The sequence below is a fragment of the Clavispora lusitaniae genome (assembly GCF_014636115.1).
Source record: "Clavispora lusitaniae strain FDAARGOS_655 chromosome Unknown tig00000038_pilon, whole genome shotgun sequence".
NCBI lineage: Eukaryota > Fungi > Ascomycota > Pichiomycetes > Serinales > Metschnikowiaceae > Clavispora > Clavispora lusitaniae.
Window position 1 is genome coordinate 1,621,573 of NW_027093976.1, and position 25,134 is coordinate 1,646,706.

General features: G+C 42.2%; 9 protein-coding genes and 1 non-coding gene across 10 annotated transcripts; 7 read left to right on the forward strand and 3 right to left on the reverse strand. All coding sequences in view use genetic code 12, as the record gives it.

Moving 5' to 3' along the window:
• Nucleotides 1-607: 607 nt before the first annotated feature.
• HSP104 (chaperone ATPase) lies at nt 608-3,301 on the forward strand (the record flags this gene model as incomplete). The annotated part of the gene is made up of 1 exon (XM_002617996.2): nt 608-3,301. One exon carries the CDS (start codon nt 608-610, stop codon nt 3,299-3,301), a length of 2,694 nt encoding a protein of 897 aa, XP_002618042.1.
• A 246-nt stretch (nt 3,302-3,547) lies between these two features.
• On the forward strand, nt 3,548-4,285 carry TIF6 (translation initiation factor 6; the record flags this gene model as incomplete). Its single annotated transcript, XM_002617995.1, has 1 exon — nt 3,548-4,285. One exon carries the CDS (start codon nt 3,548-3,550, stop codon nt 4,283-4,285), a length of 738 nt encoding a protein of 245 aa, XP_002618041.1.
• A 363-nt stretch (nt 4,286-4,648) lies between these two features.
• Nucleotides 4,649-10,411, forward strand: STT4 (1-phosphatidylinositol 4-kinase; the record flags this gene model as incomplete). Its single annotated transcript, XM_002617994.2, has 1 exon — nt 4,649-10,411. One exon carries the CDS (start codon nt 4,649-4,651, stop codon nt 10,409-10,411), a length of 5,763 nt encoding a protein of 1,920 aa, XP_002618040.2.
• A 703-nt stretch (nt 10,412-11,114) lies between these two features.
• On the forward strand, nt 11,115-13,364 carry FLC2 (flavin adenine dinucleotide transporter; the record flags this gene model as incomplete). Its single annotated transcript, XM_002617992.2, has 1 exon — nt 11,115-13,364. The coding sequence occupies one exon, from the start codon at nt 11,115-11,117 to the stop codon at nt 13,362-13,364; it is 2,250 nt and encodes a 749-aa protein (XP_002618038.2).
• A 55-nt stretch (nt 13,365-13,419) lies between these two features.
• On the reverse strand, nt 13,420-14,487 carry FOB63_001876 (uncharacterized protein; the record flags this gene model as incomplete). The annotated part of the gene is made up of 1 exon (XM_002617991.2): nt 13,420-14,487. The coding sequence occupies one exon, from the start codon at nt 14,485-14,487 to the stop codon at nt 13,420-13,422; it is 1,068 nt and encodes a 355-aa protein (XP_002618037.2).
• Nucleotides 14,488-14,781: 294 nt separating this feature from the next.
• FOB63_005532 lies at nt 14,782-14,854 on the forward strand. Its single transcript has one exon. It is a non-coding gene; the product is annotated as a tRNA-Lys (tRNA).
• A 685-nt stretch (nt 14,855-15,539) lies between these two features.
• KGD2 (alpha-ketoglutarate dehydrogenase) lies at nt 15,540-16,850 on the forward strand (the record flags this gene model as incomplete). The annotated part of the gene is made up of 1 exon (XM_002617990.2): nt 15,540-16,850. The coding sequence occupies one exon, from the start codon at nt 15,540-15,542 to the stop codon at nt 16,848-16,850; it is 1,311 nt and encodes a 436-aa protein (XP_002618036.2).
• Nucleotides 16,851-17,170: 320 nt separating this feature from the next.
• FOB63_001878 (uncharacterized protein) lies at nt 17,171-17,431 on the reverse strand (the record flags this gene model as incomplete). Its single annotated transcript, XM_066102195.1, has 1 exon — nt 17,171-17,431. The coding sequence occupies one exon, from the start codon at nt 17,429-17,431 to the stop codon at nt 17,171-17,173; it is 261 nt and encodes an 86-aa protein (XP_065958489.1).
• A 238-nt stretch (nt 17,432-17,669) lies between these two features.
• Nucleotides 17,670-19,472, forward strand: ACE2 (DNA-binding transcription factor; the record flags this gene model as incomplete). Its single annotated transcript, XM_002617989.2, has 1 exon — nt 17,670-19,472. The coding sequence occupies one exon, from the start codon at nt 17,670-17,672 to the stop codon at nt 19,470-19,472; it is 1,803 nt and encodes a 600-aa protein (XP_002618035.1).
• Nucleotides 19,473-19,695: 223 nt separating this feature from the next.
• On the reverse strand, nt 19,696-24,364 carry FOB63_001880 (C2H2-type zinc finger family protein; the record flags this gene model as incomplete). Its single annotated transcript, XM_002617987.2, has 2 exons — nt 19,696-21,949; nt 22,530-24,364. The coding sequence occupies 2 exons, from the start codon at nt 24,362-24,364 to the stop codon at nt 19,696-19,698; spliced, it is 4,089 nt and encodes a 1,362-aa protein (XP_002618033.2).
• Between the last annotated feature and the right edge of the window lie 770 nt (nt 24,365-25,134).

Consider the following 25,134-nt stretch of genomic DNA (forward strand, 5'->3'; position numbering starts at 1 on the left):
ATAGTTACTTCTTGGAATTTCAAGTAGCTCTCCTTAAAGTAAAAACCTGGTGATGTGTAATAAGCGGCTTTCGTTGCAGGATATCTTTTACGAATTATTCTGGACGGCTAATTGGCCAAGTATTCGTGACCGTTATGAACACCCCTCCTTCATTTTGCGAAATTACTGGAATCCGGAGAACCTTTCAATTTATGGGGTGACTGCATCCCATGCAATTCCCGGTCATTCCGCTCTTCCACATTTCACTTCCATTGGTTCGCAACCAAGAATTGTACACGTATGCGGTTTTCTCATCATTAGAAATACCTTTGAAAAATGAATTATATTCGTTTTGAGCTCATGTGAGATGTTAGAAGGCATTATTTAGAAGAGAAGCTGCATCCGAATAGGGTAGAGAGTGTCTAGGACCAACTCGCATAATCTGGCCATGTCTCGCACGGCAGCCTGCATATTCTGGAAACTTCTAGCACCCACTGGAATATTGCTGCATCTGAGACATGGCATATATAAGTGTCTGCCCTGAAAGCCGCTGTTGACAAAGCAAAGACTTTTTTACTAAGGACTTTTTTGTTACTTAACTGGATTTACCAGAAGAAAAATAAACAAAATGAACACCCCAATGGATGAAACGCAATTCACTGATAATGCTTTGCTGATAATCCAAAGAGCCACTGAATTGGCTAAAGAAGGTGCCCACTCTCAAATTGTGCCATTGCACTTTTTGGCTGCTATGGTACCTACGGATGACGAAAACTCCACTCAATATTTGAAGACATTAATCCAGAAGGGACGTTATGAATGGCCCGATTTCGAAAGAATAGTTAACAGACATTTGGTGAAATTGCCTTCCCAAACGCCTGCTCCTGATGATGTGAGACTCAGCTACGCTGCTGGACAGTTGCTTACGAACGCTAATAAGGTCAAGGCTCAACAAAAGGACAGTTACGTTGCCCAAGATCACATATTATTGGCCCTCTTGGATGACAACTCTATAAAGGACATCTTCAAGGAAGCGCAGGTAAATGTGCAAACAATCAAGACACTTGCAATTGAGTTGAGAGGAAACCAAAGAATTGATTCTAGAAAGGCTGACTCTTCCTCTTCTTATGAATATCTTGAAAAGTACTGTGAGGACTTGACGGAGAAAGCTAGAGAGGGAAAGATTGACCCTGTCATCGGAAGAGAAGAGGAAATTAGAAGGGTCATTAGAGTGCTTGCTAGAAGAACAAAGTCCAACTCCGTTTTGATTGGTGAGGCAGGTGTTGGTAAAACCTCTATCGTTGAAGGTGTTGCGCAGAGAATTGTGGATGGTGATGTGCCTGGTATTTTGGCGAATGCTAGGCTTTTTGCCTTGGATTTGGGTGCTTTGACTGCCGGTGCCAAATACAAAGGTGAGTTCGAAGAAAGAATTAAGGGTGTCTTAGGTGACATCGAGAAATCCAAAGAGATGATCATTCTTTTCATTGATGAGATCCATATGTTGATGGGTGATGGTAAGTCGGATGCTGCCAACTTGTTGAAACCTATGTTGGCTAGAGGTGCATTGCACTGCATTGGTGCAACCACTTTTGCCGAATACCGTAAATTCATCTCCAAGGATGGTGCCTTCGAAAGAAGATTCCAAAAGATTGATGTACCAGCCACAACTATTCCGGAGACAGTTGCAATTTTGAGAGGTTTGCAACCAAGATACGAAATTCATCATGGTGTTCGTATTTTGGACTCTGCTTTAGTGACTGCTGCTCAATTGGCTTCCAGGTATTTGACATACAGAAGTTTACCTGATTCCGCTGTTGACTTGATTGATGAAACAGCAGCTACTGTTGCTGTTCAGAGAGACTCCAAGCCAGAAGAGTTGGATAATCTCGAGAGACAATTGCATTTGCTCGAAGTTGAAATAAATGCTTTGGAAAGAGATAAGGATGCTGACTCTGCTTCGATTGAACGTCTTGAGCAAGCCAAGCGGAAGCAGGCCGAATTAGAGGAGCGCTTGATTCCTTTGAGAGAGAGATTCCAGCAAGAAAGGAAAGGTCACGATGAATTGATTGCCCTTAAGAGAAAGTTGGACGAGTTAGAAGTCAAGGCTCATGATGCTGAAAGAAGACGTGATAACGCTTCTGCCGCCGATTTGAGATACTTCGCTATTCCCGATGTTAAGAAACAAATCGAGGAGTTAGAGGTAAAGGTAGCTGAAGAAGATGCCACTCAGTCTATGTTGAACAATGTTGTCGGCGCTGATGCTGTTGCTGAGACCGCTGCTAGATTAACGGGTATTCCAGTGACGAAATTAACTCAAGCTGAGAATGCTAAGTTGATTAACATGGAGAAGGTGTTGTCCTCTGAAGTCGTTGGACAGGGCGAAGCTGTTAAGGCTGTCTCTAATGCTGTGAGATTAACTAGATCCGGTTTGGCCAACCCTAACCAACCAGCTTCCTTCTTGTTCCTTGGTTTGTCAGGTTCTGGTAAGACCGAGTTGGCGAAGAAAGTGGCTGGTTTCCTCTTTGCAGACGAACGTGCAATGATTAGAATCGACTGTTCCGAACTTGGCGACAAATGGTCAGCTTCGAAATTGTTAGGTGCTGCTCCAGGTTACGTCGGTTATGAAGAAGGTGGTATTCTTACAGAGGCTGTGTTGAGAAGACCATATTCTGTTATCTTGTTTGACGAGGTCGAGAAAGCTGCTCCTGAAGTATTGACTGTCTTGTTGCAAATCTTGGATGATGGTAGAGTTACTTCTTCGCAGGGTAAGGTGATCAACTGTTCGAACTGTATCATCATCATGACATCGAACTTGGGTGCAGAATACATTAACGCATCTAAGGGCTCTAAGATTGATTCAGAAACCAGAGAGTTGGTGATGGAAGCTGTTAGACACCACTTTAGGCCAGAGTTCCTCAACCGTATCTCGTCCATGGTTGTTTTCAACAGATTATCAAGAAAAGCTATTGCAAAGATTGTCCGCATCAGAATTGAAGAGATTCAGAAGAGATTTGCTGCTAATGGTAAGTCAATAACACTAGATGTGGACGATTCGGCTTTGGAATATTTGTGCACTAACGGTTACTCCTCTGATTTGGGTGCAAGACCATTGAATCGTCTCATTCAAAGAGAGATCTTGAATAAGTTGGCCATTTTACTTTTGAAAGGTCAAGTGAGAGACAAGGAGACGGCGCGTGTTGTCTGTACCGAGAAGGGATTAGAGGTTTTGCCTAATCATGAGGCTGAAGATGAAGATATGCCAGATGCGGCTGACTGGCAAGACAGCGAGGATGATGATGATATGGCAGCCGCTCTTGACTAAATTCAATTGTATATACCAATAAGATGCTATAAAGAGATAACGCACGTAGAGTTGAACAGTAAGTAGAAGAAAAACTACAAAAGTAATGCGGAGAGATGGAGGGCATCGAATACGCGAAGATCGCATAAATGGAGCATGTGGAGGAACATGACATGCCGTGGCAATTTTTCGATATGCGCACGACACACTCATCTCAAAAAATTGCTAGCGTGAAAACCAAAAAACTACATCTACATCTAGTGCAACATGGCTTCTAGAACTCAATTTGAAAATTCGAACGAGGTTGGTGTTTTCTCCAAGTTAACAAACTCGTACTGTCTTGTTGCTGTTGGTGGTTCTGAGAATTTTTACTCTGCCTTTGAAGCTGAACTTGGCGATGTCATTCCTATTGTGCGTACCACCATTGCTGGTACTCGTATAGTAGGTAGAATGACTGCGGGTAACAGAAGAGGTTTGTTGGTTCCTACGCAAACCACCGACCAGGAGCTAATGCATTTGAGAAATTCTTTGCCAGACTCTGTCAAGATCCAAAGAGTGGAGGAGAGATTGTCTGCTTTGGGTAATGTCATCTGCTGTAATGACTACGTTGCTTTGGTGCACCCAGATATCGAAAGAGAAACTGAAGAGTTGATTGCCGATGTTTTGGGCGTCGAAGTGTTCCGTCAAACCATCGCTGGTAACGTTTTGGTTGGCTCGTACTGTTCCTTGTCGAACCAAGGTGGTTTGGTTCACCCACAAACATCCATCCAAGATCAGGAGGAGTTGTCTTCGCTTTTGCAAGTTCCTTTGGTCGCAGGTACAGTCAACAGAGGTTCCTCTGTGGTTGGTGCCGGAATGGTAGTGAACGATTGGTGTGCTGTGACCGGTTTGGACACCACTGCGCCTGAATTGTCTGTTGTTGAATCTATCTTTAGATTGCAAGACGCACAACCTGACGCCATCACCGGAAACTTGAGAGACACGTTGATCGAGACATACTCTTAAGCTGGGCGATCGCGCATGGCACTGTTACTGGCATTGGGACCGAGTTATGTCCTTAGCATCTCTGTATATTAGATATTACACCACTTAATGGACGGACACACCAATTCTACTGTAGACTTATTGCTGTTTTCGGAAATGTTGGCACTCTGGTTTTATTCTTTTTCTTATGCTTAGCCTTCCTAGATTCCTTTTTAGGCGAGTCCTGTACGTCTCCCCAAAAGCCCCAGATAGCTTTTTCATGTGCACCTATATGCATACGCGCTTTCATTTCGGCGATCTTCATCTTATACGGTTTAGAATTGTAACTGCCTCCCCATTTTCTTCTCCAACCTCCCTCCTTTCATTAATTTAGAGGCGTTCACAATGGATTACCTCGGTATTAAACGAGGATCTATTCGGGCTGAGGCTTACAAGAAGTTGGCACTGCTTTCCCTCGAAAGCAATGTGCTTTCTGGTACTCTGGGAAAGAATGATTTAAACCAGATATACAACAGAGGAAAGACCACCTCACTGTCTCTGAAAGCCATGTCCCAGAACGAGTTGGACGCATTGTTAGCTATATGTGCTGCTACTTCTGGCGAGGTGGAGACATCTGGGGAAATTGAAAAGTTGGTGGATTCCTTCGCTAACTATTTACTTGCTTTGCCCCACCAGCAATTCTCAAGTTCAGTCCATGCTTTGCTGGACAAGGACATGCCATGGCTTGTTTTGGGAGAGAGTCTTACAGGTGCTTTGATAAATTTGGCATTCAAGAAGGACAGGCTGTACATGTCGAAGGTCATTGCTTCTTTTACTCGTTTCATCGAGGCCTTTTTCAGCAACAGTGAATATGGATTGTCAAATTATTTGGCATTACTTGGTGTTTTGTATGGAGCTACTTCACATGCGCAATTGTTTGCCGCTTCAGAGAAAGGCTTCAATTTGTTTCGTTTATTGGACACATGTATCGATAACGTCAAATTCTTGAAGCCTCTTCACGAGTATTCAAGCAACCTCTTTGACTCACCGGAAATCCGCTACTGTTGTGGAAAAGAAAGGATGTCTATATTCTCACCAATCTTGTTCATTGATGCATTGGGCGACTTGATGTGCCAAATTGCTAATTCTGTTTTAGGAAATTCAAGCAAGCCTTTGCTAGAGTTTTTAGTCTCCAAAGCATCAGAAGGTGCGCAAGAAATATCCGAAACTGAATCGCTCGCAACTGCTGATGAAGTACTCCCAAAGCAGAATGGGGTTTATGACAACAATTTAGTCGATCGCACAAATGCTCTTCTGGTTTCTGCTTCAAATATATCTGAAAGTACCTCCACTAGGAGTTTCAAGGAAAGTGTGGTACAGAGATTGGCCGAAAATGCTCTTAAAAAAATTGAAGTTTTGGACTACGGCGAAGTTTATATCATCTACTCGTCCATGAGCAGGTTGAAGCTCGGATACTCTGCTAAGAGTAAGTTCCTACTGGTATTTCTGTGCGGTGTATTCAATGATATAATTGACGAACAGATATCCAAAAACACATTTCAGAATTCTTTGGGAATCCATGATGCTTTGTTAGATCACCACCTTGGATCTAGTATTATCCAATTGGGCTCTTTGCTTGTTTTCAAAGATCAGACTCTTGGTTCTTCTCTTACAAGAGCGTTTACGTCTCTTGTAGCGGATCCGAAATTAAGTGCGGTGCAATGTCAAGTGATTTCTAAATGTGTTGGACTAGCAAGCAGAGTTCTTTCGCAGGATACAGTCGTGACAACAATCTATGCCTTATCGAATTTGCTTTTTGTCGATGATGACTTACATTTGCAATCTCGTAGCAGAAAACACTCTAGCTTGAGAAATGAATTGTCGGCAAGCTTAAATGGGTCCAGGCATAACGATGCTATTAGTCACCGGCTGAGCAAAACCAATGCATTGGCAAAGAAGAAAAGTTTTGGAAACGATATAGCTACTTTGAATGAAGGAGAATATGAGGAAGTTACGGCAAATGCAATCACTGCAATCACTGAGGTGGTTGCTGCCTGTGGCGACGAAAGTGTCAGTACTTTGGCTGTTACGATCTTATCTCAAAAAGTGATCAAGTTCAACACTTCATTAACTCCTTTACTTTTGAAAGGCTTGATATCGTGCGCCCCTTATTTGCCGTCCCGGGAGTTTGTCATTTTGGTAAGACTACTTCACAAATTGTCTTTTGATGCTTTCCAGGAAAAGAATTACCATTCGTTAGATGTACTTAAAAGTGCCAGATGTGATTTAGCAAGAAAGCTTGACCAGTCCAACCCATTATACACTGTCTACTTATCTGAAATGTTGGCAAGTATAATAAGCAAAGGCGACGTCCAGGTTTTGGATCACCATCGGTCACATAACGAGATAAGCGCCATCGGTGATCAAATTTCCATTTATTTAAAACCGCTAGCTGAGCTTTTACCAAAAGTTTATAAGGATGAAGAGCCATTTAAAACCACAGACAGTGCGCTCATTGATCTTTTCCGAAACATTTGGTTCAATATGGTTGTTCATGGCTATTCTATCAACTCAGAGAATTCTAAAAGATATGCCACAGAACTTAAAATCATTGCATACAATACTCCCCCATTGGCATCAGACCTTTCCTGGGATAGGACTGAGACATCATTAGAGTTGAATACTGTCTTGAAAAGAGGATCGTCGAATCATAATGTCAAGGATCATAAACATATTGTCGGCGATATTTTCGAAACCCCTCGTACAATGTCGTATTCTAAGTTAATGTTTTTGGCAGCAGCCATATTTGTGGAATCCTTGAGAGTGAAAAGTGGAGATTGTCACACAATATTAAGATATTATTCAGACCCTTCGATGAAAACAAGTGGAATTGATAAGTACCTTGGACCTATTGCTTTCAAGATCAACAAAGATTTCATTGCTCTCATCAACTGCGGGGCTAATAAACAATTTTGTGCAGAAAATATTGCAAATCAGCTTACATCCATGTTAACTCTTTGCTGTTACGGGCTTGTGGATTTACAAGACGCTGCAATAAAGTGTTGCGACTTGCTTATTACGAAGGTGCCTTCTTCCTTGTGCCACCCTCTAAGCTTATTCGCACTATTTGACTTGTTGACGTTATTATACGATAGTGTGATGGATGCTGAAGTAAGTCAGTACGAACCAACATTCATGTACAGGGCAAAGAAAACCGGGATCCTGTTGAAGTTACCTGATTCATACACTTGGCGTCTCGAAACCTTTACTAGATTTCATGGCAAAGCCCGTGAATGGGTGAAATTGCTTCTTTTAAAATGTTCATCTGATACAAAAAGCTTAATTCAATCTTACTCTTCAGAGATTGACAAGTACCCACCGTCAAGTCAAGACATTCAGTTCGGAACCTCATTTGCTTTAGAAATGGCTGGAAGCATCAATCCTACGGATCGTCATTTGTCACATTTGCCAAAGTTAACGAAGGACTCTCCAGTGAATTTACTCCCGACCATTGTTTCACAATTGGCGTGGCGGTCAAATATGGTATCTGATGTAATGGACCGAATGTCCTTCCATACGAAGGAAGAATCAAGAAAAGCTTTTTCTGTTTTAAGAGGTCAAGTAATATCGTTGAAAACTACCTTGCTTGATCCTCAAAAACATGTGATGTTTGACCAAGTCACAGATTTGATGAGTGAAATTGCTGCATTTACTCTTATCCAGGATGACAATTTGGCAGAGTTAGTGCGCTATTTGGTAGAGATACCTTTCCTTGTTTTTGAATCAAGCAGAATGCAAGCTGCTACTAACTTATGGGGTGCAGTTATGAAAGAGCGACCAGATCTTTCTATTATGCTTTTATCCCAGATCACAAAATATTGGGAAGTCTCTATTCAATTGAAACAAGGTATTTTCTCTAAAGCACATGATTTAAAGGATTGCGAATTCAGCAAAATGGAGTACACTCCAAGCGATTTCAAGCATGTTTCGAGAATCGCTGATTCGGTAAGCAAGACTTTCGAACCTCATTCTCAAATCATCAAGTTGGTTTCTTCCAATTTTGAAGCTACGATGAACCAGAGTGATCATTTGCTCAAGACTTTCACTCGATTCGTTAGAGTAGGGTTGAAGAACATGATAAATGGTAGCTTACATCCATTCGCTCGGTTTATCCGTTTTGAATTGGTGAGTTTCGCGTTCGATATCTTAGGTTATCATTCTAAACTCGGTTCCAGAAGTTGTGAGGGTCTCACTGAGCTTATCTTTGACAGTTCATTGTCTTGGTTTCAGTCGAGATCTAGCTACCCATTTGGTAATAACCGCTTGAAATTTAAAGCCGACTTTGTCTTGTTGAAGGAAGTCGCGGGTCTCATCTCTCGTACCAACACTTTCAAAAAGGTCACCTTGGAACAGAAAAAGGAATTGTTATTGTATTTTTTGGATGATGAAATCTCTAAGATTGGTGTCTGGTTGAATCCTATTGGGCCAGAGGATTCGCGGGGCAAGCTAGTTTCTGGTCATGTAGGGACTGAGCACATTTCAAGAGCTTATGCAATCAATCCACAACTTGCCGTGAATTTAGCTAGTCGGTACAAGTTGAAACATTTGGATGAAGTCCTACAAAAGCTCATTGTTGCGAATCCTACACCAAGTATTCCATACTCTGATACCGTCCAATACTTTATTGGAATTAATGCAGTAGGCAATATGCCTAGCCATGAGCTCTTGTTTTGGGAGGTTGTTTCGCCGATTGATGCGATTTCCTTGTTCTTACCTCCATTTGGAAAGAATCCTTTCATATTGCAGTACACAATGAGATCGTTAGAGCATCATGACGTGAATTTGACATTTTTTTATGTGCCACAGATTGTTCAATCATTGAGGTTCGATGTCAAAGGTTACGTAAGAAGATTCATACTTGAAACTGCTCGTGTATCCCAGTTGTTTGCTCACCAAATCATATGGAATATGTTGGCAAATAGCTATAAAGATGAAGAATCTACAGAACCAGATTCTTTGAAGCCTACATTAGACAAGATTCAGGAAACTATGCTAAAAAGCCTCAGTCCTGGGGATTTGACATTTTACGAACGGGAATTTGGTTTTTTTAACGAGGTTACCTCTATTTCTGGTAAGTTGAAACCCTACATCAAGAAATCAAAGGCGGAAAAAAAGATGAAAATTGATGAAGAAATGGCGAAGATTGAACTTCAACCTGGTGTTTACTTGCCAAGTAATCCTGATGGCGTCCTTGTTGACATCAATCGAAAATCAGGAAAACCTTTGCAATCTCATGCAAAAGCACCGTTTATGGCAACTTTCAAAATCCGCAAGGAAGTGGATGACTTTGATGAGTATGGGAACATCGTCTCTGTACCAATCGAAAAATGGCAAAGTGCCATTTTCAAAGTGGGTGATGACTGTCGACAAGATGTCTTGGCATTGCAATTAATTTCCGTGTTTCGAACAATTTGGCTCAATGCCGGCCTAGATCTTTACGTGTTCCCTTATCGTGTGACAGCTACAGCCCCTGGATGTGGTGTTATCGATGTCTTGCCTAATTCCACTAGTAGGGATATGCTCGGTAGAGAGGCCGTAAATGGGTTGTATGAATACTACACCACGAAATTTGGACCTGAAAGCTCGATTGAATTTCAGCAAGCTAGAAACAACTTGATTAGATCCCTTGCAGCATACTCGATCATTTCCTTCTTGCTTCAGTTCAAAGACAGGCACAACGGAAATATTATGTATGACGATCAGGGCCATGTGTTACATATTGACTTTGGATTTTGTTTTGATATTGTGCCTGGAGGTGTGAAGTTTGAGGCAGTACCTTTCAAGTTAACCAAAGAAATGGTGATGGTCTTGGGAGGCTCTAACTCTACTCAGGCCTTCAAATGGTTCGAAGAACTATGTATCAAGGGATATCTTGCTTGCAGGCCATACATGGAATTGATTGTTCGTTGTGTGAAGCCTATGTTAGAGAGTGGATTGCCATGTTTTAAAGATTCGACAATCAAAAAATTGAGGAAGCGCTTCGTACCCACCAAATCCGAGAGAGAAGCTGCGCTATACTTCAAAGGCTTGATTAATAAGTCCTACGAAAGTTTCTACACCACTGGGTACGACGAGTTCCAAAGGCTCACGAATGGCATTCCTTATTAGAAACTTTTCACTAATTGTTTTAATACTTTACTTCATTCTGTGTACTTCCACTGAAATATAACTATGAAATAAGACCTTCGTAGCACGATCCGTAAACCCAGGGTTATGTTACCTAAAAAAAAAACACATATCCTGTGCATCTAGCAACTTGTATACAGAATATTGCCTTCGCGATTATCGCTGGCTTGTATTGCTTACAGGACATTCGACGTTGATCTGGTAACTCCGCGTCTTTTTGCCGATGATTTGAAAGGGTAGGAATCTCAACAAGAACCTTTGTATTATGATATATTTGATTTTTTTGCTTCTTCTTGCTCTATTATTTGTGTGTTTGTGCTTTTTTCAAATACGTATTTTCTTGGTTTTTTGCGTGCCACAGCCTACTTTTCAGCGACGCATTCCCTCTACATTTCAGCATTTCCTGTACCTTCCGAATACTGCCTAAATTATATTTAGACTCAGCTACAACAGGACTTTTTTCTTTGTTTCCCTTGTTGCCGCGGCTGGATCTGTTCTTTAGTATTCGCGATCTTCACCTTTATCTTTGCAGTCAGCGACTTGTGTTCCTCATTACTATTAGCCTAAGTTGGAGATCAACCCATCCTCCCCTGTCCCCGAATCAAGGACATATACTGGCTCTTGAACATTTTAAGTTGGACTTTATACATTCAATCCTTGCAAACAAACAAAACAGTTGAACAGCATGAACTTTCTCCTTTGGATATATACAGCGTTTCTATTAGTTACTGCAGCTGAAGGAACAAAGCACCTTTCGGCTAACTCCTTATTGACATGTTCAGACAACTCCCAAGCTTCTGCGTCGTACTTTGATGTTGTCTTTTATCCGCAAAACAACTCGCTTGTATTTGATATTCAAGGTATCTCCAACATTAACGGTGTTAAGGTCTCGGCAGATGTTGAGCTCATTGCATACGGGCTTAAAGTTGTCAAGCAAACAGTGGACTTATGTAAACTTCTGGAGTATAAGCAGCTCTGTCCGTTGACGTCCGGACATTTGGATATTAGTTTCACATACAAAGTGTCTAAATCCATTACTAAGAAGATTCCTGGTGTTGCCTACACCATTCCGGATTTGGATGCCAGAGTTCGGATTGCCATGTATGAGACTGCTACGAAGAATCCCTTAGCATGTGTTGAAGCTGTTGTCAACAATGGTAAAACTGTTCAAACAAAATATGCTGCATGGCCAATCGCTGCTATTGCTGGTTTAGGTTTGATTACATCCGGTGTTGTTTCTGTCATCGGTCACTCTAACACTGCCGCACATATTGCATCCAACTCCATGTCCTTGTTTGTTTACTTTCAGTCGTTAGCTATCACTTCGATGTTGGCTGTGGCGAAAGTGCCTCCTATTGCTTCTGCATGGTCACAGAACTTCCAATGGTCATTGGGTGTAATTAGAGCTGAATTCATACAGAAAATCGCAAACTGGTATTTGCAAGCCACAGGTGGTACACCTACAGATATTTTGGACAACAGCCATTTGTCCATTTCTGTACAGAAGATCAAGAGAGGCACCAATTTGTTAGCCGAGGCTGCAAACAGTCTAGCCAATGTTGGTCGGCCCAATTTCTTGCAGAAGAGAGCCTCTATTTCCGTGGACAGTGACAATTTTGGTCTTAGTGATCAACTCAACTCTACTTTGTACACTACTGATGAGAGAAGCGAGATTGGAAGCAAGGTATTGATTTTACGTGGTATTCAAAGAGTTGCTTATTTGGCTGGTATTGAGATCAGTGACTTGTACATGACCACAATCATTTTCTTACTTTTTTTCGTCTTTGTTGTGGTTGTTTGCATGACTTTCTTCAAAGCTGCAGTTGAAATTTGCATCCGCTCAAAAATTATGAATGAAGGTAAATTCAACGAGTATAGACAACAGTGGGCCAACATCATCAAGGGTGCTTTATACCGTCTATTATTGGTTGCATTGCCACAGGTTGCTGTGTTGAGTTTCTGGGAATTTACGCAACATGATTCTGCAGGTGTTGTTGTTGTTGCTGTCTTTTTACTTCTTGTTACTGTGGGTTTGTTGAGTTATGCCATTGTACGCGTGGTAAGCTTTGGACGCAGGTCAGTTAAACAACACAAAAACCCTGCGTTGCTTTTGTTTGGAGATCTCAAATTTTTAAACAAATTTGGTTTCGTCTACGTGCAATTCAGGGCTGATTGTTACTACTTTGTTGCTTGTTCATTTGCCTACACGATAATCAAGACATTATTCGTCGCCGTATTGCAAGGACATGGAAGAGTCCAAGCGGTATTAGTTTTTGTTGTCGAGTTATTCTATTGTGTGGCCGTCTGCTGGAAGAGACCTTTCATGGATAAGAGAACGAACGTGTTCAACATCACCATTGCTGTGATAAACACTATAAATGCGCTTTTCTTCATGTTCTTTTCTTATGTTTTCAACCAACCTCAGGTTGTTGCTTCCGTTATGGCTGTGGTTTATTTCTTTGTGAACGCAGTTTTTGCCTTGTTTTTGTTGATTTTCACAATTGTTACTTGCGTTTTGGCATTGGTTTACAAGAATCCAGATACGAGATACCAACCTATGAAGGATGACAGAGTATCATTTTTGCCGCGTATTGGACATACTAATGGTAAAGGAACTGAAGCTCAGGATAATATGGAGTTGGTCGCTTTGGGTGCTAGTGCTATGAAGGGACTAGAACATGCCCAACCAATGCAATACGGTGAGGATGAATCTTTTGACGATGAGGACTCTTCGAACAAGAAGAATGCTTACAGCCTGGTTTACAACGACAGCGGAAGTCTTTCTAAAAACTCCTTAGCGGAAACATTAGAACCACAGCATGTTGCATCAACAATAGTTGGAAACTCTACCAATGCATACCAGAACTTCCAAACTTCCTATACTGGAAGACATGATGATTCACATCCTTACAAGGGGTATTACGACCAGAATTAGACGTTGAAAGACCATTTCCACAACTAGCACGAATTTGTATTTAAAATTATTTCAGTCACATTGCTTGTAGGTTGTCCTGTTGACACAAATGAGTACCAAATACACTATGACGAAATATGTTAAACCAAGTCACTGGGTAACAGTTTTCTGAAGCTGGCATACCCTGCTCAGGGTCAGAAGAAATACTTACATCGCTCGTACGAGAGTCGGTCTCAATATCTGCTTCCTGGGCTAACATGGATTCAGAGTCATCTCTCTTCACCAAATAGTCCTTGTCAATTCTTTGAAAAGAGTATTGTAATGAATCATCAAATGCTTCTTCCATTTCCTTCTTCCAATCATACACTCTTTTCAAATCATGCCCAGAGAGAGCATTGAACTTTTCAGAGATCTTATGGTTTATGGACTCCCCAACAAAATCCTCCAACATCTCTACTAATCTTGATTTTCCCTTTTCGTGGTCAAGAATGGATCCCACTTCATTTATGGGCCCGTCTGATTCGTCCAACTCTCTTTTTGAAAGAACTTTAAAAGGAAGCAAAGCATGATTTATTTCGTCAAGCTTCAAACATTTTTCGTTTTCTTTCAGATCTTGATTGAAGCAAACTGCCAACATGCTATCCAAGTCTTGATGCAAATCAATATCTCCAGCCAACCTCAAGAGTTGGCGAAATTCCATATTAGATGCACCAGAAACACTGAATTCCCCCAAGTGGACTTTTGGTTTGTTCATATCCCGGTTAATGGATATACAGAGGCCAGCTTGGAAAGAGTAAGGAGGCTCTTTTTCCTTTGAGCTCATAATGACCACATTGCCTTCACAACCTTGTTCATTCATAATATTTTGTGCTATAGTGGTTTTGCCTGCCATTCCCGGAGGGTAAACTTGCAAATTTATGGGAATAGACAATGAACTTTTAGATTCGTCACCTTTTTGAAGGTAAATACTTCCTTCGGTTTCTGTGTACTTATTGATTCGACCTAATGTGTCTTCCAAAGTCTGGAACAAATCAGCTCTCTTCTCTAAACTTGAAAGATGAAATGAGCTTCCAACTTTGGGAATTGCGTGAGACACAACAATCCCAAATATCTGGGAAAATGCTAAAAATCCAAGTAACAACATTAGATTTTGAATAGTTCAGCGAAGAATTTTAAGTGGGTGCAAAAATGATAGGATTCGTAACAAATGTGGCCGCGCAATCACAAAATGTTACTTTAAGCTTCCCTATCGACAAAAACAAAATGTGTGCTAACTTACGTCCCTTATTGAGTTCAGTAGAGGTTTGCCTATTTTTTTGCAATTGGGCCAACCATGGGATATCCATGAGAGATGATATCACATTCAACCATGAAATATGCTCGTTGACAGTTCTTCATTCCTTTAAGTGAGCTATTAAAAAATGTTCGGTATAAAAGGGCCTTGCTAGCTCAATGGCTAGAGCGTGAGACTTTTAATCTCAAGGTTGCGGGTTCGACCCCCGCGTAGGGCTTATCTTTTTCTTTTTGAGATCTATTGGAAAGGAGGATGGAAACGCTTTTGATATTTTTCCTTTCGTAATGCAATTTCAAACCTTACCCGGTCGATGAAGCCTTTCTGTGTGATAGGACCCACATTGTTAAGTGCGAATGCAGAAAACGGCGTCGTGATAGAAGTACATATCCAACTTCGCACTACGTTACTATGAAAGTATTGTTATTTACGCTTGACTGGGTGAAGAATTAACGGTTACTTTTAGGACGGCAAAAGAAATTAACAGTAGACAAAACTCGGAAATCTAATAGTCATTCCTCCGGGATTATGTGCAGGTCTGTTTTGCCCCACATCTTCCACGGCAACGGAGTTCACGGCGCAGAGCAAACAAAAAAATTATGAAAGAGAACAGTGTAGTTCGGGAAAATTCTCCTATGTTACGGAGCACTTGTAACTTATCAATCGGTCAAGTATCGATTCAATCTATAGAAAGTTTTCTCGATTATTGGTGAAGAAGTAATCGGGGTTCGCCTTTCTTATTCGCGCGCATTAATTGGTTGAAACCCGGAGCATGTCGGATTTGGAACGCAAAGCTCAGAAAAAAAATCCGAGCGTTTACTCTTAAACCACAGAACTCTGGACATTCTTTCCACCTCTGTGTTCTTTCCATTACATCTAACAAAACAACCACTGCCCAAGCAATCATGTTGTCGAGAACAATTAGAAGCAGTATGCGCCGCATGCCTGTCATGAAGACTGGTGTTAAAGTGACCCCAGCCGTTATGGCTAGATCCTTGCACTTTAAGGCCCCTATGGTTGCAGCCCAACACAGAATGGTTTCTCCAATGATGACTTTCACAAGATTGGCCTCCACTACCGTCAAGGTTCCTGAGATGGCTGAATCCATCACTGAAGGTACTTTGGCCTCTTTCAACAAGGAAGTTGGTGATTATGTTGATGTTGACGAGCTTGTTGCAACTATTGAGACCGACAAAATCGATGTTGAGGTGAATGCGCCAGTGGCCGGTACTATCACTGAATTGTTGGTCGCTGTCGAGGATACTGTTGAAGTCGGTCAAGAAATCATAAAGATTGAAGAAGGTGCTGCTCCAGAAGGCCAAAAGGCTGCTCCAAAGGAAGAGGCAAAGGAGGAGAAGAAGGAAGAGCCTAAGAAGGAGGAAACAAAGAAGGAGGAGCCTAAGAAGGAAGAACCAAAGAAGGAAGAACCAAAGAAGGAGACTAAGAAAGAAACTAAAAAGGATAACAAATCTGCCAGCCAAGAGTCTTCCCCTGCATCTTTCAATGCCTTTTCTAGACACGAAGAAAGAGTTAAGATGAACAGAATGAGATTGAGAATTGCTGAGCGTCTTAAGGAATCTCAAAACACTGCTGCTTCTTTGACCACTTTCAACGAAGTGGACATGTCCAACTTGATGGAAATGAGAAAATTGTACAAGGACGAAGTTTTGGAGAAGACTGGTATTAAGTTTGGTTTCATGGGTGCGTTCTCTAAGGCCTGTACTTTGGCTTCTAAGGAGATCCCAGCTGTCAATGCTTCCATCGAGAACAATGACACCATGGTCTTTAGAGACTACATGGACATTTCCATTGCTGTAGCTACACCAAAGGGTTTGGTCACTCCAGTGGTGAGAAATGCTGAGTCTCTCTCAGTGTTGGGCATTGAGCAAGAGATTGCTGCTTTGGGCAAGAAAGCCAGAGACGGCAAATTGTCTTTGGAAGACATGACCGGTGGTACTTTCACCATCTCTAACGGAGGTGTCTTCGGTTCTTTGTACGGTACTCCTATTATTAACATGCCGCAAACTGCAGTTTTGGGTTTGCATGGTGTTAAACAGAGACCCGTTACCGTCAATGGCCAAATTGTCTCTAGACCAATGATGTACCTTGCATTAACCTATGACCACAGAGTTTTGGATGGCCGTGAAGCTGTTACATTCTTGAAGACCGTCAAGGAGTTGATTGAGGACCCAAGAAAGATGTTGTTGTCTCCATAGATTTCAGTCTCGAACTCTTTGCTGCATCACCATCCCATATATCTTATTATTTGAATATTCCACAGTACCATCTGAACGCAATACGTGCATTTCTGTAGGTTTCAAGCGTCTTTCCAATTATTGCTGTCCCATGTGGTTGGATATTTCACCTACTCGTACATGAATCATAGTGTATGTCCTTACATGAACCACTGCCCATTGTAAGTTACCTTGTATTCTTGGATATCCGCGCATTATTTTTATGGGCATGTTCTTTTGCATAGTACGATGCATTAGTAAAAACCAACATATGTGGCACATTGTTCTTATTTCCGGTACGTTTACATGACAACGGATTCTTGAGTCTCTGGCAACACATTGTATTGATAGTCGGAACCAAGGACGTCAAAATTCTCCCAATTTGGTATGATTGTAAACACATGGGTATCTATCTCGCACAGCACCAACCATATGCCGGAAAGGGTTTGTTCAAGGTGTTTATATTTCTCCCCAATGTGGTAATGTAAGTTAGGATGGTTAGCTTTCAAGTAAGATGAGCCGGCTAAGGCATCAAGCAACATGCACTGCCATAAGGCGAGCATGTTTGTTTAATCTCTCGAGCTGTATTCTTTTTCGACATAACTGCCAGTCCTTTTTTTCTTGAGTCTAGTCATTGCTTTGGATTTAGCATCGAGTGGCCCTGTTCTTAGTCCTACGCCATTGCAACAGGTATTTGGTCAATTCCCGCTATCCACCTTGCTTTTCGGGCCCCAATTGCCAACCTCACCTTCCATTCGAAACCTATCTTGAAACAGCAATACGAAAACTTTCGCTTACAGTATGGATCCGTACTCAGGCTGGGATGATATTGTGCCTCCTCACATGAGGCAAAAGACTCCTCCGGCCGACGATTTCTCCCATTACTTCACTGACTACAAAAATTTTGACAACATCTTCAACGACGCCCTCACCAATTTACAAGACTTAGATGTGCCTTCTGGTTATGGTCAAGTTCTTCCTCCGGCCCAGTCTGCTCTCTCTTCGCCGTACAAGCATGCGAAAAAGCCCAGTGGGACTGCTATCTTCGGTTTTCTTGATCATACCAGAGAGTTGTCGATCAATGGATTGAGTCTGGAGCTCAATAATAAAGGCTCCCATGTCCAACCACAGTCAATATCTCCCACTCAACTAGCGAAACAATACGCGGTGTCCAATGAGCATTTGGATTTTGACTTCTCGCAGCCATTGGAAGAATGCAAACCAATTCTTCTCAATGAAGAGGAGGAAGAATACGAAAAGCCAATGAACAAAAAGGCTGATGATCTTATTGTGACGAATAGCAATCCGAAGTCTTATAAGTTTCCACCAGATCCACTCCCGGCTGAAGATCCGGCTGCTCGCGCAGAAATGGATGGTTATCTAACTACAAGTTTGACTCCTATACATCACCCTAAGCCCGACCAACAGTATCCAGATGACATTGAAGCACTTTTGGAAACGCCTTCCCAGCGTAAGTATGTCCCAATCCCCGTCCAACAACCAAATTCCGATCATCATCAAAGAAAGGAAATTCCTTTTGCTCTGCAACCTGAGCCATTGGTTGCTTGTCAGCGCACTTCTCAAGTACAGCAAAATATCGATAGCAGTCCTCAGAATCGCCAATCCCCCGTTACCGTGGGACGACCTCAAATGACCAAAAATCAACCACATATGCTAAAGCAAAACGACCTCAATATGAATATGAACGTCTTTCTTCCTCCTCCTTCAACAAAATCACTGTCGCATGACTCACCCGAACCAGGAAGCCCTCTGCCTCAATTTTACTCATCCCCAATGCAAAATCGTCTCGGTCAAGAGCTATCGTCCCCGTATAGCAAAAAGGCGTTTTATAATCCACAATTCTTCTCGGACGATGCTGACAATTATTATTTCGATGCTGGTAATCAGATACAGCTGTCGCCGTTTCGGGATTCCGGTGCAGACGTCAAATCATCACCCTTCAGATATGAAAAACGAGGTAATGAAAGTTTTGCTGATGAAACCACTACCGACGTCAATGAAACTATAGTCCAGCTTACGCCTCTACGAAACCAAGGGCCTATAACACCAAGCAAGAAGCACATCACTCTAGAGTGGAGTCCAATCATATCACCTAATGCTAAGGCCAGCTCGGATGTGCGCAAGGCAATCCTTGAGCTTTCTCCCAAAAAAGTTGTGAAAAAGACTTCATTATTGCCCCCTGGAGAACTTGATAGATATTGGGAGGGACCTGATGAAGACAAAGTTTTCACTTGCACCTACAATAACTGTGGTAAAAAATTTACGAGGCGTTATAACGTCCGCTCGCATATACAAACTCATTTGAGTGACAGACCTTTCTCATGCAGTTACTGTCCGAAAAGCTTTGTTCGGCAGCATGATTTAAATCGTCATATTAAATCCCACTTGGCCACCAAGCATACTCGATGCAAATGTGGCAAAGAATATACTCGTGTGGAAGGCTACAAAAAACACTTGGCTAAGGGAACATGTTCACGAAATGACGAAAGCTACATTGCGAAACCTGGAGCGCATCGACAAAAAAATGACGTCATTTTGGATGGTTTGACGTCGAATAGGCTCAATGAAGATTTGGGCCTTTGACACAGGTAAAACAAATAATGGGAGCAAAGGGCCGAAAAAACCAGATCCCATCCCGTTATGCTTGGTGCGCACGGAAGCACATTCACTTCGCACATTCTCTGTACTACTTCTTTGCACGTTTCAATATCCTGTCGACCTTATTGCTTGCAACAGACCATTAGTCTCGTTCTCGGTTACAATACAGTATAAAATGCTAATGCTAATTAAGATGTAGATCCACTACCTATTCTTCTTCCATATCCCCATCCTCTTGCTTATGCACCTTCAAGTGCTGGTTAAGGTTGTCCGTTCGGCTGAACTTCTTCTGACAAATGGGACATTCGTACGGCTTCTCTGAAGTGTGCAATGACCGGAAGTGCCTCTTTAGATGTTCTTGTCTTTTGAAACGCCGGCTGCAATAGCCGCAAACGTATATCTTCGACTGATCCTCCATGTCTGCAGCTTTATCCTCTTTTCGTCCTCTGGTTCTATTGTTGGGGTTGATTTGTGGTAAGATTTCCGTATTCGGTGGGAGATCTAATGATTGAAGGTCAATCTCCACAACATCACTTTGGGTTTCATTTCGCACAGTGTTTCCCCTCCGCTTCAAGAGTCGTGATCCCAACATTCTCTTGGAAGCACTGGCAAAAGAAGATCCCTGTCCTTCCAGATTTGATTCATTAGACATCGACGAACATTGCGAGTATGGATGACTTTGTGTCAGGCGAGCATCATTGTCATTGCTAGAGCGTCCATTGGATAAAGATAACCTCTCTGAATCTGGTTCCTGCTTGATCTCCATTTTAACGGTTGGTTCAGTCGCTTTTGATTTTTTACTCTTAATTCCTACCAAATTGCGTCTCTTACCAACACCTTGAAACAAAGCTCCATAGTTTGGCTCCTGGTTTCCATCCGCATATCCAGTCGAATTGACCTTATTCAATGAATTTGCACTAGAGTCTCTATCATTGGATGGTGCAGAACTTTGCGTTTCAGCCTTTATAGCATCAACTTCCAGAAAAGTTAGTTTCATGGAAGTAGGGTCAGTAGATTCTAATTTGAATGAATCATTACTTTGCCGTGGTTTATCGCTTTCTGGGCCACCAAATTCCTGCTTTAGGAGAAACTCAGATTCCTGAAGGTCAGACTTCATAGTCTCAGAAAAATTGGATTCCGGTCTCTCTGCCTCTGTTTTTCCTTGTCTCAAACGAGTAAAAAGACCCCTACGAGGGCGCTTTGCTTTCTTCTGAGATCCTCCTTCTCCTAACGCTGCCAAATCCTCTTCTTCAACAGGGGTTTCTGTATATATTGAATCCTCGGGTATAGCAGGATTTTCAGGCACCTCATTACTCGATTTGAAAATGCTCCGTATTAGGTGGCGATGTTGTCCTGATGGTGATTGTACCCACTCTGGAGGATTTTGATGGACCGGCAGTTTTCGTTCCCGGTCTCCCATAAACGGAAAATAGCTGGCAAACGATCTTGAGGAATTTTGGACAGGTTTTGCACCAGAGTTTTGACTATCTATGGAAAGACGTTGCCGTGAGTAAAGGTCAATGGAGGGGCGGTGTATCAGAGAGGGCGGCTGGTCGAACAGTGATCTTAAAAACTGATTGGCTGAGAAGTACGACGGCTGCGTCAGATGAAGGGAACTAACAGAAGGAGTAAGTGAGTTTGTGGTAGTCAATGGCAGCAAGTCGGCACCGTGCACCAGAATCGAAGGGCGATGTCTTACATCATGCTTTTCGCCGGAGCTACAAACATTACTGCCATCTTCTTCAGGTGTCGGTATGCTGGCTGTTTTGAAGATGCTTTCGTTGTTCTCGGGTGTAAAAGCTTCGGAAAGATAGTTTGCCGTGGTATAAGATGGTCCTGCAATCTCTTGGGGGTATAAATCGGGGTTGTCTTCCATCTGAACATTTCCAAGCGGATCTGTAGGCGGAGCTGTTGGGGTCATCTGGAAGTTGTATGCATTGGGCTCAGAACCTCGTAGTTGTATATTTTGTGTCTCAGTAATGAGTACACCACTGTCGAAGGGCTGTTGCTGGTATGTCTTCTTGTAGCCCCCCAGTTGCGTCTCCTGGTTAAAGACGCCAACGTTCTGTTGCCTCTCCTCATTCATGGTCAGTGTTATAGCATCAAAATACATATCCAGAGCTACCGTAAAGGGTGGAGAGTGATCAAGGTCCATACCATCCTCAGTCTTGAAAGCGCCTGGCATGCTCCATGTTGCTGGTTCCTGTTCCGAGACCGGAAATAACAGTCCAATGACCGGGTTACTCAAATTTGAATCGTTTTGGTAGTAAGCAGCTTCGTCGTACATATCACTATTCTGCTCCTGTCGCCTCTGATCCTGTTGTGGCCATATCGTGGGTTCTTTGGATATCATGGTGTCTTGGTAGTTGTTGTAAGAGCCGTCATACGTCATCGGCTGCTCGGAATCTTGGTTTGGATCCCTATTTGACTGCGGGTTATAGCCGAACCCCTTGTAGTAATCGCTATCCATATCAAAGAGAGCGCTATCCTTCCAGGTGATTTTTCTGATCCTATGCACTTCGCATATTACCGACTGAGTGTATCATGTCAACTTGCCGACTTTTGGGCATGTGCAGGTGCAGCTCTTAGTTGCAGAACTTTGCCCTTGCCTGTTTGCATTGAAGGAGTATAATTCAGGCTCCTTGTTAATATTAGCTATTGGAGGATACCAGTTATTTATCAATTATCCTACAATATTGTGCACTCAGTGCTTTTTGCCGAAGCCAAAAATGTTGCATCACCTGCAACAGAAATCTAGGCGCTTATGTAAGCCTACTAAGCCTAGGGTGATAAATGTTTCGTCACGCAAGCTTCTGTTGTGTGTGATGAAGCATCGATATCATAACATGTCATTTCACTAAAGAGTAGTGGGCAATTTGTGACATTTCTAATAGTCTTTTACGCATATAATCGTGGCTGAGTGCGAGGTACATGATTCATTTTACACTTGTGGCTGAGAATCTCAGGATTTTTACCAAACTAACTCCAAGTAGAAAAACACTAATTATACATATAATACAATAACGAGCAAGGGAAACTTACTTTGAAGGCGTTCTCTGTCTTAGACAGTCCTCTTTTTCAGCTTCCATGTCTGGATTTACAATTCGGAGAATTGATTTCCTTTTTGAGCTCACCAAGACTTGAACATCCATCTGCAGCTCCAACGAATCATCGGACTCGTCGTCAATGTTCTCTGCTGTAAGTCCCAACTGGGCTATATCAATAAATCCTGGATCTAGCCTGCTCTTTTTCTTCAATTGAGGCAGCTGTGGCGGCGTATTCGTAAAGGAAAGACTTTTCCGAAGCTGATGTGTCCGGCAAGGCAGAGGTAGTATGTCTGTAGGCACTTGTACCATTTCAGTAAGTTCATCTTCTTCCTTGTGCCCATTTAAAGTCTCGTTAGATGCAAGATAACTGTGTCTTTTCAATGTCCTTAATCTTTTAGCATCAAACTCCTGTCTTTTCCGAACCCAAGAGTCTATTGAGGCATCATCCAAAGTTGAATTCGTATCATTACTGTGATGATAAACATTCAAAGGTGAAGGCTCCAAAAGGTGGTAATGCTGATCCAGTGCAGTCCGGAAATGTCCCAATTGATAGTCCATAGGACCTTGATCTGCATCATCAGCATTTTTCGCTTTCTTCTTCTTCCAGAGAATGAGTCCGGCAGTCGCAATAAGACCAATAGCAGCTATTGGCACAAGTGTACCAGCGACTGCTTTGGTAACAATCGATGATCCTGAATCGCCGCCTTTGTTTGTCGGTTGACTCCTGAGTGTGTTCGCTTTCAAATCCTCCACACTTGCTAGTTTTGTAGAAATGTCATAAAGCTCGAGTGTATACCTATGAGACTGGTCTCGCTTTGAAAGTTCCAGTGATTTGTTAACCACAACTAGAGTGTTGAAAATAGCCGCCGCTCCCATAACATCATCTAGTTTGAAATCCAGTTCAACACTTTCCCAAACCCACTGGTTAGAGTTGAGACGTATACGCGCAATTTCTGGATCTGGTTGTCCGTTGGCTTCTCCACCAAAAACAAGAACGGAGGAGGGGGAATAAGTACTTTCAAACGTTGCGGTTGCATTGTCAGCCAACTTCTTAAAGACAGGCAATACTAAAGGGTTAATTCGGGAACCAATTGATTCGTTGCCACTGATTTCAACCAGCTGGAACAGCCAACCAGAGTTGAAGTTCCAAGTCGCTAATTGCTTCATGTTAAGCCATCCCAGTTGTGATTTTCCACCTACCACAAGCAGGTTTTGAGGGCTGGGAGCCCACAAGTTTGCGGCCCCGAAAAACGGCTGTGGTTTTGTGGCTGTAGTTATATTCGAGAAGCTCTTCTTTTGCATGTCGAATGCAAGTAATCTGTCAGTCGATATACCTGTCTCGTCACATTTTCCACCGTAAATGTATACAACAGAAGAATCGTCAGAGACTAGATAAGTAGCGGAGGAGTAAAATGAGTGGTCCTCGACTCCGTTAAAGGTTAATTCGTCCTTAGAGCTTTCCCACGAGTCGTTTTCTCTATCATATTGGAGTAAGCGAAGAACACCCGAACCGCAAATATCGCCATCATCGTCGACGTCATCTGACGCCATGAAAGCGTAGAGATTTTCTTGAAGAAGGAAAATAGACGCATTTGAAGGCGGCAGGCTCATGGTGTTCACGAGCTGGCCCGATTTGATGTTGACATCATCTATCGAGTAGGAGGAATAAAGATCCAAATCGTCAAAGCCGGTGATGGAAAAGTTAAGAGAGACCATATCGTTGTTTTTCAAACGCATATAGATCTGTCCGTCCAGAAACGAGTAGAAAGTGCCCCACTGTGCAAAGCATATATTGCAGAGGACAGCTAAGGCTATTGCTGTGCTCCACATCGGATAAACGAGATAATGGAATGGCGTTTATAACTCAAATACCCGTGCAGCTTGGCAAATATGGGTAGTAGAAAATTTTGCACTATGCCCTATGGGTTTGAAATGCACTGATTAGGTTTAGAAGAAAGAAGGGTTGAAAGTCAGACATACGGCGGATGTGGTGCTGGATCATGTTTACTTTTTAGCCCAAAGCGGGAAATACATTACTTGCATTCTCCTCTGACACGATGCAAGATCGATTGAGTGCACGCAAGTGAAAAACGAGGTTGCAGCCACCTTATTTCACAGGCTCACTAAAAGTGCTCAATATTATGTGTGAATAAATCCATGACTGATAACAAACTAGTGGGTCGAAGCGGGTTGAAAGCAAGTTGAGAGTTCTGACGCGAAATCCAGCTCGACGGACATTTAAAAGGGCGAGGCTCTTGTTTGCCTCTCTTCGTTTAATATCAATAGAAAGTAGAAAAGACCCATCATCAGTCAATGCGACCTAATTTCTGATCATAAGTGCCATTGGAGTGTAGGCTCTTGAGCTCTTTCAGTTTATTCTGCGCATAGAGAGAACAAAGTATGAATACCAATATATAACAACAGAAAAACAAGTGAAGGAGGAAAGGAGAGATAAGGTCTTAAGTACACTTGACATCAAAAAACAGTCAGATTCGAGCTTGTGTAATTTTAATGATTTTTTTATCGCAAGTCGCTTATGGCATGATATTTGAGAATGCATAAACAGCGCCAAAGGAAACTACACCGCGAAATGACTCAGT